The following is a 15,319-nucleotide window of genomic DNA, read 5'->3' as shown; positions in this document are numbered from 1 at the left end:
TAAGCTGGTAAAAGGTATTGAAAATCTTAGCTATGAGGAAAGACTGGCCAAATTGGGGATGTTCACACTGGAGAAGAGGCGCTTAAGGGGTGATATGATGACTATGTATAAATATATAAGGGGATCATATAATAATCTCTCTAATGCTTTATTTACCAGTAGGTCTTTCCATCTGACACGAGGTCACCCATTCCGATTAGAAGAAAAGAGGTTCCACCTAAATATTCGGAAGGGGTTTTTTTTACAGTGAGAGCTGTGAAGATGTGGAATTCTCTCCCTGAATCACTTGTACAGGCTGATACATTAGATAGCTTTAAGAAGGGGTTGGATAGCTTTTTAGCAAGTAAAGGAATACAGGGTTATGGGAAATAGCTCATAGTCCAAGTTGATCCAGGGACTAGTCCGATTGCCATTTTGGAGTCAGGAAGGAATTTTTCCCCCTCTAAGCAGCGCCGATTCTGGGGCTGCTGCCGCCTGAGGCAGCAGCCCAGATGCCGCCCCCCTCCTCTCCCGCTCCGCGCTTAAAAATTAGCGTCGGAGCGGGTTTCAGGGGGCAGTATCGCTAGTGCATTGAGCGCAATAGCGCTCTTTGCACTAGCGGAGCCGAATTTCCGGGTTAAAACCCGGAAGTTCGGCTCTTAAAGTTACAAGAGGCGGCTTTTTGCCGCCCCTTGTAACTGGCCGTTTGCTGCCGCCTGAGGCAAGGGTTTCACCTAAGGCAAATTGGAGAGGCTTCAGATGGGTTTTTTTTGCCTTCCTCTGGATCAACTGGCAGATAGGTAGTTAATAAAAAAAAAAAAAAAAAAAAGGTTGAACTCGATGGACATGTGTCTTTTTTCAACCTTACTTACTATGTTACTATGTAAATAGGGTTTGCAGTTTGTGAAGAATACGCCAACCACATTCTATCTATACATAGTGCAGGTGATAATAACAAAATCTAATTAGCACCTAGCCATTTATTATTAACAGAAATTTTCTGTGGTATCGGAAAACTAATTAACAGCCATAAATGTACTTGTTCTGCTGTAATATCATATATTCCACCGGGGTCTCTCTCGTTTTACTTCCTACAAGTTACTTTTTAACTCCAGATAAAAGATGTCTGCAGACACCAAAGCTCAAAGCAAACACAATAAAATGAAAAAAGGGATTTTGCTTCGTTTAAAACTTTCTTTGAAAAGGAAAATAAAACACCGGATGTTATATCAAATTAATATTTTTTTTGTTTTGTTCTTACTGATCCTTTAAAAAGAATTTCCAAACCAACCCCTTAAAAGTAATTGAAATCGGAGCCATAAATAAATACATGGAAAGTTCTGACCAAAAATATACGGACACATGCCTTTCCAACATCTCATTTCAAAATTAAGGGTATTAATATAAATATGGTCTTCTCTTTGCTGCTACAGTATATCAACCCTAACTGCTCTGGAAAGGCTTTTTTTTTGTCGCTGGCTTTTCCGCACATTCAGCCACAAGTACATTAGTGAGGATAGGCACTGATGTTGGACAGTCTATGAATCTCAGCTAGGTTATTTCACTCTCATTTATAGTTCAGAAGGACCCGCACTACATACTGTACAGTATAGTGTGAATCAAACTTCTTTATTCAATAATGTGTTTCCTTTCTTTGTGTTCAGAAGGACATGCAGTCCATATATTCAAAGTATATGAAGGTATAAAGTATATGTATGATTTTCTAGATTACGTTTCTGCAGTGTGCACCCAGGCATTTTTCTCCAATAAGTAAGTGCAGCTATTTTTCTTATAAACACACTTTTCAATACAGAGTGCTGTATTTTGTTAATTATATATAGTTCCCCAAGCCGGAACTTACGTCACACAAGTCCTGCTTGCCTGGGTGCAGGATAAAATAGAATAAACCATGTATAACTGGCACCCAGGCATCTCATCACAACTAACAAGGAGCAGAATTGAATCAGTCAGCACTTACAAGGTAATATATTTTTGTATCTGTTCTTGTTTTTGTTCTCTGGTCTCTGTCCCTCTTTCCTGCTATACAGCAGTTTGCATTCTTGCTGCTGTAGAGTCTGAAAAATAAATACAAAATAAGTAATCGCAAATAATTCCTGGAAGGACTGATCCTAACCACAGCAATGTGAAACTCTTGAACTACCAACTGATACTGAACTCAGGCCAGATAGCAGGTTGAAGGGAGTTCAGCAAGAGCTGATGTCTCACATTTAGTGATGGGCAAATATATTTGCCAGGCGCAAATTTGCGGCATATTTCCGTGTTTCGCTGCTGGTGAAAAATTCGCAAATTTGCCGCCGTCGTAAATTTTGACGCCCGCGACAAAATTTGTGTTCAGCAAATTTTCTGCCGTTTTGCAAATTTTGTAGGAAATTCGCTAATTTTTAGGGCAAAGAGAAAAATTCACCCATCACTACTAACATTTTAACATACCTCAACAAAGTTCTGCAGTAGCATTTAAAAAAAATGAATATATCATATGTAGTCTAAATGTAATGTACACTTACCTGCAGCATGTTTAAAAAGCACAATACACTTTATCTTTTTAGGCTTTTCATAGCTTTTTAGACTCTTCTCTAAAGATATATTATGTAAAAGTTAGTGTTGGCCTGGGTGCAGGAATATGAGGCTGATTTCAGTGAGGAAATGAGAGACTTTGCATGTTTGCCCTAAAATCAGCAATTTGTGCCTGCACAATTGTTCCAGGTTCAGGTAGGAGAGGATGCTAAGCCAGGGTAGGGGCTGATTCCTGGCCTGCATATTTCAGCAGGCCAATTTTTAGCCTCATCTGGCATTATACTAAAGATGAATAATTGTGTAGATAAAAAGCCTATAGAAAAAAAATCAAATCAAAGAAAATAATCAGATCCAAAGATAATTGATAGCATTGCAAAAATTAACCAGGGCCTATTTGCTCTGAAGCAAACAGACCCCTGAATCAGACATTCCAGCAGAGAGCTGAATAAGAAGGTGCTGCATTTGTCTAGTGACAAGACTAGCTGGAGTCAGGCTATTTTGTGTAAAAAGTTTACAACAGTTTGGTTTACTTTGAACTAATAATCACATAAAAGGATTGGTGGACCAAAGCATGCTGGGGGTCAGTTATAAGATTATATATGGATTACAGAAATGGATCTGACTTGAGGAGTCACAGAAATTACATACTGATTATGAGGACATTACCACCAGACAGGGTCATCCTACACGCACCTGTCGCTAAGAATAGTTTATGGCAGTGCTGTCCAACTTCTGTGGTACCGAGGGCTGGATTTTTTCTGGCTTACATGGTAGAGGGCCAATAATGGAAGCCAGTGTCGACCACTCCCTGATTTAAACCAAACCCAATTTAAACCAAGCCCAATTTAAACCACGCCCAATTTAAGACACACCCACACCCACTTTAAACCACATCCACTTTAAGTCACACCCATGTTACCACACTTTTAAAAACATGTCCTCATTAATGTTGGTAGCACACCAAAAAACCAAATGGTTGGTGCTCACTGCAGGGATATCACTCATCACTCATATGTGAAAAACATACCCTTAAATCCATATGCCTCCACATCCTTTGTGGATAACATGGTGCCGACCCCCCCCCAGCATATGGTTAAACACCTTAGGGGCCCCTAACAACAATTTCCAAATACTAAGAAACCCCCCAAAACACACCCCTCTCTGTGGGTGCAGTACCCCTTATTTTGATTTCTTTTTTTTTTTGTCTTCAGAGGCTTTTCTACAATAATGGTTATTTGTGGAAGCCTGTATTTGACGTTCTTTCCCTCTGCGTGTTAGCTCACTGTGCCATTTAATTCAGGATTTCTCATTATGCAGCAATATAAACTACCTGCAATTTGTGTAATACACTGCAGTACAACTGAAGGAGTGCTGATCTAGATTACTGAGAGAATACTGCAATGCTGCAAAGTGTCTTGGGAAATTGAGGAATGAATTGTATTTCTTTAGGGAAATAATTATTAAATCATATGTGACTTAAGACAAACGGAATTAAGAAAAAAGTTCTCCGGGCACTAAAGGTTTGTAAAATGAAATGGTTTATCTGTAACCTGCCAAAATGTAATGACTGCAGCAATGGAACAAAAATGATGCATAAAGTTTTCCCAATATATGTAAGGTAATGGCCCCTCTTATTTTAATTTTTTTGATGTACCAAAAATCTACGGGTGATCTCGTTTACAGAAAGTCAATCCATGGCATAGTATATTGTACTGATATGTAAATTATATTACGTGCAGCTGTTCAATATTTTCTTCCCACAATTACTTGGGCTTGGCTCTGTGCATAGTTTAGAAGAAACACTGATGGGGTATTATGCATCAAAACTGTAACTCCAAATGAATTAAGTTAATCTTAAACACACAAGTAACAGGCCAACCAGAGGATAAAACATTGGACACAATACTATAAACTTACCTCAAATTCTTCCCAAAATCCTTGCTTAAATTTATCTGCAGTCTCAGCTGGTTTGCTAAGTTCCTTTACTCTGCTTTCAATTTCTGCAGCATTAATCCTGGTTGTGTTCAGTGGCTAAAAGAAAAGTTAAATACTTAGTATCTGGGGAAAATTTAGACCAGTGGTTTATTGTGACATTTTCCACAATCTTACCTGTTTTAGCTGCAGTACAGTTCCTAAAGTCTCTACCATAGGATTCTTTTTATAATGTTCCACAAGATCTGTCAAAGAGTCAAATTTCTCTCCCCCTCCAACATCATATTTGACGTCCTGAAGAAAGCAGATAAAATTACAAAACATCTGCATAGTGCAGACATTCAAAATACAACTTAAGTTTATGCGGTACAGTTGGGGGGAACCAGAGTCCAGTTTAGGAATTATGCCTAAAACCTAGGTTAGTCTTTAAAACGTGGCTAGTATGAACCCTATAAAGGTATGGGACCTGTTATAAAGATTGTTCGGGACCTGGGGCTTTCCGGATAATGGATCGTTACATAATTTGGATCTTAATACTTTAAGTAAACATTAAATAAACTCAACAGGCTGGTTTTGCTTCCAATAAGGATTAATTATATCTTATTTTGGATCAAGTACAAGGTACTTCTTTATTATTACAGAGAAAAAGGAAATCATTTTTAAAAAATTTAATTGTTTGGATAAAATTGAGTCAATGGGAGATGGCCTTTCTGTAATCCTGAGCTTTCTGGTTAACAGGTTTCCAGATGGATCCCATACCTGTAATAGAAACTAGCTTCAAATACCACTTCAACCAGGCATACTCATGTAGACACCTATGATTGGACATAAATATGGCTCTGACAACAAATTCTAGAGGACAACAATGTGTGCCGCCATGAAGGAGGTCTTGGAACTCTGAAGTGACTTCTAATATCCTCATTATATTATTTCTTATAATATACAATTCCAGTGAGTCATGTGACAAATTGCATCTAAACAACTTTTTACCTAATGAATCGTTTTTTTAAATGATTGGTTAAGGAAAACCAAAATCTTACGGCAGTTGTTAAGCTTTTCTTTGTATAATTTCTAACCATTTTCTTCTCCTTTTAATCAAAATTACTGAATGAAATGGTAATAGTAGGCAGTGTCGGTGTCTGCCCATACTTTTTTCTATTACACTTTATTTCAAGAATCTGAGCAGATATTGTGCACATTTTTTTCTCTAAGGGCATTGCGCTTGTGGTTTTATAGGGTAATTAGTCTGTTCACAACATAGTAATAGGGAAGAAACCACAGCCCTTGGGTTCTTGTCTTCCCCTTGGCAATATCCCTAGGGATTTCATTAAAATCAATTTAGTTTTCTTTCAGATGTCCACCCTACTATGATTTCCTTTTTTTTTTAAATTCAGTTAGTATTGATGAACTCTAAGACATTGATTCACCAGTGAACTTTTAAAACAGAGCACTTGCACTTTAACAGGATTCTAATGTGGTAAAAACCACCATAAAAGGGTTATACACTAATAATGTATTAGTAATTTATTAAAATGTTAAAATTAAGGGGAAAAAAAAGATATTTTCTTTTATTGAACCACAGCACAATGCAACAGATAAAATTGTAAACATCTGTTCATCAATACTTTAAAAATATGCACAATATGGCATATTGTTTAATATTAAGTAGCGATGCACTGAATCCAAAATTCGGTTCGGGATTCTGCCTTTTTCAGCAGGATTCGGCCGAATCCTTGTGCATGGCGAACAAAATCCAAATCCTAATTTGCATATGTAAATAAGGAATGGGAATGGAAATCCCGTGACTTTTTGTCACAAAACAGTAAAAAAACATTTTTTCCCACTTTTTCCTTTCCTGCTCCTAATTAGAATTCAGCCCAATCTTTCATGAAATATTTGGGGATTCAGACAAACCCAAAAAAGTGGATTCAGTGCATTCCTAATAATAAAGGAAGATTATAAGTACCAAATATTCAACTAGGCGGGCACAGAAATTAATTTGCGATTGCAATTCCTAAGAACACAGATTTGCCACTCCATTTAAGTCTTTAATTAGCAGGTGAAATCTTTGTGCATTAATTAAGGCAACGTACATAGTCTTCCAAAAAGTATGTGTACCTGGCATCGTATCATGACGTGTGTCACCTTGGACTTTCCATCATTGCTTTCTGCTTTATCATCACCTGTCCGTACAGAAAGGACAAAATCTCCAGGATGGCTTTGGCTTTCCCGTACCAGAAAGCTTCCATGTTTACCTTTCTCTGTCAACAGCTTCTCTGCTTCCTTCCCTGAGAGATGCCCATGAAACCACCTGCAATCCAATAATGGGAATTAACAACAAAGACTAAGAGAAAATCAAAAAATCAAAACAAAAAGTAAATCGTTGCTATCTTTATCAATGAAGGCTTTTAACAGGCTAGGCTATTATGGTCTGTAAGTGGATCAATATTTTTGTCAATATTACTGTTTCATTAGATCCACTTCCCAAGTGCATGTGCTAAAGCTGAAGACTAATCCATAAGGTAACTCCAAGCATTTAAAGGAAATATTTTGAAGGTTACTGTATGAAAGAAAGGTCAAAACATGTTCCAAGGTAGAAAACCATGCTCACTCACCTCTCAGATGTTGGGTCTGCGCAGTTTAAAGGATATTTCAGTTCAATTACATCACCATTCTTTTCTTTCAGTTGCCCATGGTGTTCCATATAATACTGAACAAGTTCAGCCAATGTTGCAAACTTTTCCCCACCATACAAATCATAGTAATCCCCAGTATTCTGGATTTTTATGTGTGTCACAGCTCCGTTCCGCCTAAAATGCAAAACAGCTGATTTAAGGAGAGAAAGAAATTCTTTTGGAACAGAAGAGCAATGGGGAGTGACTTAAAGTTAGCTCAGTGTTAAAATAAAACTGGTAAAATGATAGGCTGTGCAAAATAAAACAAAATGTTCTTATTATAGTTAGTTAGCCAAAAATGTCATCTATAAAGACTGCAGTGAACAGATGTTTAAGATCATAGCCAGATCCCAAGTTCCTCCTTTGCATGTCTCTAACCAGTTAAGTCAGTCAGCGACTTGAAGGGGGGGGCATATGGGATAGTTTGCGGAGCATGCATATCAGATTTAAAAGTAAACAAAATGAACAGCTATGTCCCATATGGGACATATGTCCCCTGGAAAATGTAAAATCTGTTTGCTTCAGAAAGACTACTATAGAAATAAGTTGTGTAGCCATGGGAGCAGCCATTCAAGCTGGAAAAAATGGAGAAAATGCACAGCTTACATAGCAGATTATGGATAAACTCCATAGACTACAGTGGTGTTTTACAGAGTTTATCTTTTACCTGATATGTAACATGAGCCATTCAGTCCTGTTTCAGATTTCAATGGCTGCCCCTTGGCTATACAGTAGCTTTGTTTATTTAAACTATAGTAGAGCTACTGACGCAAACTCAAAACTTATCCCAGTGAAGGGCAACTGTACAATATATTTTAATTACTCTGATACTGTATACTTTCATTTTTTGTAACTGTTCTTTTAACATGTAATTCTTATGCACACTGGTTTCTTAGAAAACAAATGGATTCTATTAACAGCATACAAACCTCACAGACAATGTGAAATCTCCTGGATTGCTCTTACTGGGGCGAGCCAAGAAACTTCCATCCACTCCTCTCGTCAGGAGTAAATTTTCTGCTTCAACACCAGTGATATTAGGGTGAAACCACCTAGACACAAATATATAAGTCAGCCTCTGAAAAATAATTGTTAGAATCTTTCACTTGTCAGGGGAATTAGCTCTCGGCCTCCATAAAAGAACTGCATTGTTACAGCACTTTTTCCTTATGTGCAAACACACTCCACTTAACTCACCTTTAATAATATTTGTAGGTGAAGAATTTAATCTATTAAAAGCAGTATTAAAAGTGCAACTAGAGTTATCTACTTATACTATATGGCCAAAAGTATTTGTGAAGGTTTATATGGTCAAAAATATCCAACCAACCCTCCTAAATTGTGCATCTCTGTGTTTATCCCGGCTGCTAAGTTCCAAACTATCTTTGACAGACGTGGTGTAGAGATGTATTCCATTGGGCTCTGGTGTGTGTGTGTGTATATATATTATATATATATATATATATATATATATATATATATATATATATATATATATATATATATATATATATATATATATATATATATAGGCACAACTGACGCTCGCACTCACAGGTCTTATGAAAGTAAATAAAGGTGTTTATTTGGCAAAAACAACTCAACGTTTCAGCTAGCTCACTTGCTTGAGCAAACTAACTGCAACCATTTAAAGCCCCAGCGGCGGGAAAAGACACTTAGGGGCCAATTCATTAACTTCGAGTGAAGGAATAGAAGAAAAAATACTTAGAATTTCGAAGTGTTTTTTTGGCTACTTCGACCTTCGACTTAGAATCGAAGGATTCAAACTAAAAATCGTTCGACTGTTCGACGATTCGATAGTCGAAGTACTGTCTCTTTAAGAAAAAACTTCGAACCCGTAGTTCTCCACCTAAAAGCTACTGAACCCAATGTTAGCCTATGGGGAAGGTCCCCATAGGCTTGGCTAAGTTTTTTTGGTCGAAGGAAAATCCTTCGATCGTTGGATTAAAATCCTTCGAATCGTTCGATTCGAAGGATTTAATCGCTCGATCGAACGATTATTCCTTCGATCGAAGTATTTGCGCAGAATCCTTCGACTTCGATATTCGAAGTCGAAGGATTTTCATTCCCAGTCGAATATCGAGGGTTAATTAACACTCGATATTCGACCCTTGATGAATTTGCCCCTAAGTGACGTCACTAAGCAATTACTGATGAAAACAGAAACAATATAGGTAAAATCCCACAACCACAGATAAAAACAGGGTAACAATAATAGATGTCCCTATTAGTATACAGTTCATCCAGAGAGGACACGACAAAGCAAAATACGTGATTGAAAAACAACGTTTCAAAAGTACTTGCATTAATGTAGTCGGAACACAGTTGCTATTAAACGTATCTCAATGCTGGCATTAGAAAAACCTATCACAGTGTATAATCGTTAAGAGATTCAGTTACACCAATTAAGGCATTTGGTGTACAGTGTCTAGAAACTGTGATGTAAGCACGCTCAGTATATACATACGGATCAATTGGGGAAATACCTTGTTCAAAATCTTGCTGGTACAGTGGTAACTATAAGGAAGGTTTAGAGTAGTCAAATGCTAATCAAAAATGGTATAAGATGTACCTTTGGCATACGGTGAGCTTCAAATCGCATATAGGAGCGCTGGGTACTTCCGTGTTCGGAGGTCGGGCTACATGTACTGGTACTGTGATATCTGTGAATTGACACTGCGTGGCCCGTAGATGGTTTTATTACCTTTATCTGAGTGGTACCAGTATGGGTTCCAACATGGCAACAACCTTTGCGAATCTCTACATGGCACATTTCAAACAACAATATATCCTACACCAATATGGACCCTTCATTCACAAGATGCTATATTTTGTTCAGATGGTTCATGATCTAAATACTCTACCAACTTCAATCAAATTCACAGCACATGTTGACACTATTGAACTCCCGTTTCTGGACTTTCTGTTAATGAAACAGGGCACCCAACTTACTACCCCCATTTAGCGCAAAGAGACTGTCAGGAACACCCTATTACACCATACTTCCTGTCACCCACTACATCTTCTCAAAAGTATCCCATACTCCCAAATGATCCGGATTGTGAGAAACAATACAGATTTGGGATGACCTTCCTCACTGCATATTTACCCATACCCATGGCTATCGGTGCACGGACTGCACAACTTGCAGGTCCAAACATGAACCGAAACTTTGGAACACTAATATGTGTATTTAAATAAATATTAATGATTTCACAAAGGGAAGTGCTGGTCCAGGGATGGTTCATTTCAAATTTATATATATATATATATGTCATTTGTTCTAAATAAATATTATATATATATATATTATATATATATATATATATAAAAGTGCTATTTATTGCATGCAAGATCACAAAAAATACAGTTCAGCACAAAATGACATACACATGCACCCACCCAAAACCCACACACATATCAGGAACTAAACAGCTCTGTGCAGCATGCCAGACTCTTTCTCAACCATGCCCTGTAAAGGCACTTCCACTGTTACATCATAGGCAGGATTATTGCAGAAGAGCTGAAATTTTAGAAAGCTTAACTTTTCGCTGCAAATACCCTGAACTGCCAGTATCAATCAAGTAATGCCCGCACTAAACCTAAAAAGTACTATTTTGTAAACATAACAAATCATATAGTAAGTTATTTATTTTATCTAATTTAATCTCTGGCTATACAATTTAAACTGCCAATGTGGCCCCTTCAGAGTGTGTCAGCAGCTTTGTGTCTCTATATGGGTGCCCTGTGAAGCTGATATAGAATATATATATATATATATATATATATATATATATATATATATATATATATATATATATATATATATATATATATATATATATATATATATATATATATATATATATATATATATATATATATATATATATATATATATATATATATATATATATATATATATATATATATATATAGGAAAAAACAGCGCTCTCTCAATAAACAATCCCACCCAGCTGAATAAAAACAAACCAACAAAAAAACAAAGGTACTGAGAGAAAGCCAAAGAAGCAGAGCCAGCTAGCCCTGACTTCTTCCCAAACAGCTATCTGCCAGGTTTGAAAGTACCATTGAGTGAGAACTAAATAGGCACTGCAGTCCTCTCCCAATGGTCTTGCATAGGCCCCACTATATGATTAGATGTTGGCCAGCCTCATTTAGCCAAGATCCGCTCATTTGGCAAACTTGCAGATCTGGCTGTGTATGGTCAGCTTTACACTATAGCGTAACTTATTCATGGAATATTTTTTTCTTGCCCGTAAGAGTTGGCTTTATTCATTTATATATATTTTAAACACACCCAATATTACGTTTTATATTGTTAACAGATGCTACAGGGAAAACTTGGAAATTTGCATTGCTACTAAAGCTCTAAATAACAATCAAACAGGGTTCTTCAGTCTGATGACTTTCTTCTAGATAAACCATGAGATTGACTATGATGCCTCCATAGACTAGAGGCGATCATACATGAACTGATACCATACAGCAGGGGTCCTCAAACTACGGCCCGCGGGCCGGATACGGCCCTCCAATGTCATTTACCCGGCCCCCGCCCACGCTGGCAATTGCCCCATATTTTTTTTAAAAAAAATATAGAAAGCTCGAATCTGGCCTCCCGCTGGACTAACTATGGGCATTTGAACAAGCGGTGCATCAGTTATGTATGTGCGCATGTTCACGTCGGCCCCCTGATGACGTCACTGAGGCGTGCTACGCGTGGGACGCAAGAGGCGCATCAGGGAGGGAGCGCTCTGGATTTGGCGCTTTTCCTGACATCCTAGGGCAGGCTGTGGCTGCGCATTTTGGTGGGCTGCAGGCTAAAAAGTAACCTACTGCTCCTCTGCCAACTGATCGGAATCTGCTGCTCCTGTCTCTTCTATTGCGCTGGTGAGCAAAGTGAATTGGGGGAACATGTCGGCCTTAATTATTCCCAAAACCCACACACACACTGTGCCCACCACCAACTTCTTTAATTTAATTTTACAAGGTTTCTTAATTTCTGTTTGCCCTATTTCTCTATTTCTTCCCCATTTTTTTTTTTTAAATCTTGTTGCATTGCCCATCTCCATACATTCTCCCTTGCATCTCCTCACTGAATTAATTATTTTTACATGATTAATGAAGTGTTTTAATTTAATTTTACAATTAAACCCCAGAGCTCTCTTAATTTCTGTTTGCCCTATTTCTGCCCCATTTTTTTTATTTTGGTGCCCATCTCCATCTCTCTTTATCCCTGGGTATGCTATGATTTTTTTACTGGGAGTGCTTACGATGAATGTTTTAAAAATTGATTATATGCTTATTGAATTAATTATTTTTACATGATTAATGAAGTGTAACAATGGATTTGTAGTCAATAAATGTCAATGAATTACAAGTTGATTAAATGGAATGGCAGTTCATAAAGCTATATGTGTGTGTGACTATACATAATATATATAGTCACACACACATATAGCTTTATGAACTGCCATTGAAATACTGGTAAGTTTATGTTAGTTAAAATTGTTCTTCATTGTACATTTTTTAAATAGTGTATTGTTTCTTCATGATTTTTTTTGCACTACCTGTACTACAAATAAGATATATGCAGTGTGCATGGGAATTTGTTCATTTTTTTTTTTTTAAACTATAGTCCGGCCCCCCAACAGTCTGAGGAACCGTGAACTGGCCCTCTGCTTAAAAAGTTTGAGGACCCCTGCCATACAGTATCCATTTTATGTGAAAAAACATAATTTTGGACTTATTATGATGCAACCACTTCTCTGCACACAGTTTTTTTTTAGATCAGTTTTAAACGTGCATACAAAACATAAGTTCTGTGAACGTAGCCAAGAAAAAATTAGAGGAAACAGTCTCGGATCAATTATCCAGAAAGCTCCAAATTACAGGAAGGTCATCTCCCATAGACTGTAATGATCACCAGCCCAGCATAAGTGTACAGCCAGTTTGAGAGTTATCCCACACTTGCAATTTTCTCTGCCAGCAGAAAAAAGTCTATAGCAGCTGTGCCCATTGCCAGTAAATTCAATAGCATTCGCCCTTAACTGAACACGAGACAAATTTCTGAAACAGAAGGCAAGAATCTGTATTTCTCTTTGAACAGACAATATGCTTATATATATGTATATATGAGTAAATAAGTATACCTGTATGAAAAAATGGGATATTGAGATGACCTTGAAAATTATGAAATATCTACATAATGAAAAATATTATTCAAATACAGTAGAACCCCCATTGTAGTGTTCTCCGGGGACCAGAAAAAAAATTGTAAAATCCAGGAAAATGTAAAATCAGGGAAATGTACTATGCATAATATATAGGTGGGACCACAAAACAACAATGTAAAATGAGTGAAAACGTAAAAATCAGGGAATGTAAAATGGGGGTTCTACGGTATATTGTAAAAGTGCTCAGCTGATCATATCTCTTTACTCATTAACTACAGGTATGCAATCTGTTATCTGGAAACCAGTAATACAGTAAGCTCAGAATTACAGAGAGGTCATCTCCCATAGACTGCATTTAATCCAAATTTTTCAAAATGATTTCCTTTTTCTCTGTATTAATATAACAGTACCTTGTACATGATCCAAATTAATATATAATTAATTCTTATTGGAAGCAAAACCAGCCTATTGGGTTTATTTCATGTTTTAATGATTTTCTAGTAGACTTAAGGTATGAAGACCCAAATTATGCAAAGATCCGTTACCCGGAAAAACCCAGATCCTGAGCATTCTGGAGAACAGGTAGCATACGTTTATTTGAAAATCCATACATTTCTTCAATGCCTGATGTGCCCAAGCCACATCCCATTTTGCCAAGACCTGAACCATGTAATAAACCACTATTTTTCTTTTACATACTGTATGTAAAAGCTCTGGTACACCTATATAAAATGTGAGTACACCCAAGTATTTTTACAATTATTATCATTTTACAGCATCTGCACTTTTAAATCCAATGGACAAAGCTGCAAGTGTAAAACCTGCATAGACATCTGTGTATTTTCTAGAACTTCAAAAAAACATATTTGCAAAAACTGTACTTATACCATGGTTACATTGCTGAATTATTTTTGCAAAAATTCCAAATATAGGTTTAATTGTTTACAAATGCCTGAAACTGTAACTGTAAAAAGGAGTTTGGGCGTTGAAAAGAGGACAGTAGATAAAGAGAATATTCATCTTATATAAACATGCATGTTGTGTATTATTTCTACAATAACTCGGTCGAATACATTAAATTGCAGGGAACATTATGATGCTGCAGCTCCCTCTAGCTGAGATTTACAGGAAAATCAGAACAGATCACAACTGTAATTAAACAGAAACAAATTAAAAATGGCAAACCAAAGCATAGTTTGACCCTCACTATATATATATATATATACTGAAATGCCTAGTATAAAAGTGTGTGTGTGTATATGTATGTATATATATATATTATATATATATATATATATATACATATATACATATATATATATATATATATATATACATATACACACACACACTTTTATACTAGGCATTTCAGTAATCTTACATGAGCCACAAATAAATAGTGTTCAACTGGGTGTTGGACTTTCTGCTTGTTATTTGTCTATAATGCCTACTACTGCATGTACTTTTAACTTTCAGCTTCTATTTATCTTTAAAGCAATGATTTTCAGATTTCAAGATGCCAACCCCTGTGAGGATTAAGATTGGCGATGTCACCCAAAACTGCAAAACTACCCCAATTGTGTGTGCTTCTTTTCCCCACTAAACTCCTGTGCATCAAGATAATAAAAATAAGGTGCTGTCACCTTATTAACACACTCCTGCACATGTGCTATTTCCTAGTCATTTTTTAAATTATTTATATCTTGTAAATTATTTTCTTATAAACGGTGAGTAGTGATGTCATCAGTTATAAACGGTGAGTAGTGATGTCATTTCTGTCACATGACTAACAGAAACTTGTGTATTATAATAAACAAAGTATCCATGTTGCAAAATATGAGGATATTAGAAGTTACCTCGGAGTTCTATGACCTGTATAAAAACCACTCAGCTTTGTGTTTTTATATGGTCATGAAACTCCTTGGTAACTTATAATATCCTTATAATTTACAAGAGGGGGTTCTTTATTCACTATATATG

At 36.6% G+C, this 15,319-nt stretch overlaps 1 protein-coding gene across 1 annotated transcript in view; it reads right to left on the bottom strand.

Moving 5' to 3' along the window:
• Positions 1-15,319, bottom strand: part of LOC108716965 (tyrosine-protein phosphatase non-receptor type 11) — a 33,722-nt gene that overhangs the window by 13,425 nt on the left and 4,978 nt on the right. Inside the window, exons 2-7 of the mRNA XM_018263592.2 lie at positions 8,051-8,173; positions 7,062-7,256; positions 6,565-6,757; positions 4,624-4,740; positions 4,432-4,545; positions 1,958-2,054 (exon numbers count right to left, since the gene is read on the bottom strand). Coding sequence (XP_018119081.1) covers positions 1,958-2,054; positions 4,432-4,545; positions 4,624-4,740; positions 6,565-6,757; positions 7,062-7,256; positions 8,051-8,173 — 839 coding nt within the window. The remainder of the gene's footprint in view (positions 1-1,957; positions 2,055-4,431; positions 4,546-4,623; positions 4,741-6,564; positions 6,758-7,061; positions 7,257-8,050; positions 8,174-15,319) is intronic.

The sequence above is a fragment of the Xenopus laevis genome, chromosome 1L, assembly GCF_017654675.1.
Source record: "Xenopus laevis strain J_2021 chromosome 1L, Xenopus_laevis_v10.1, whole genome shotgun sequence".
Lineage (NCBI taxonomy): Eukaryota > Metazoa > Chordata > Amphibia > Anura > Pipidae > Xenopus > Xenopus laevis.
This window is presented reverse-complemented; position numbering and strand designations above follow the sequence as displayed.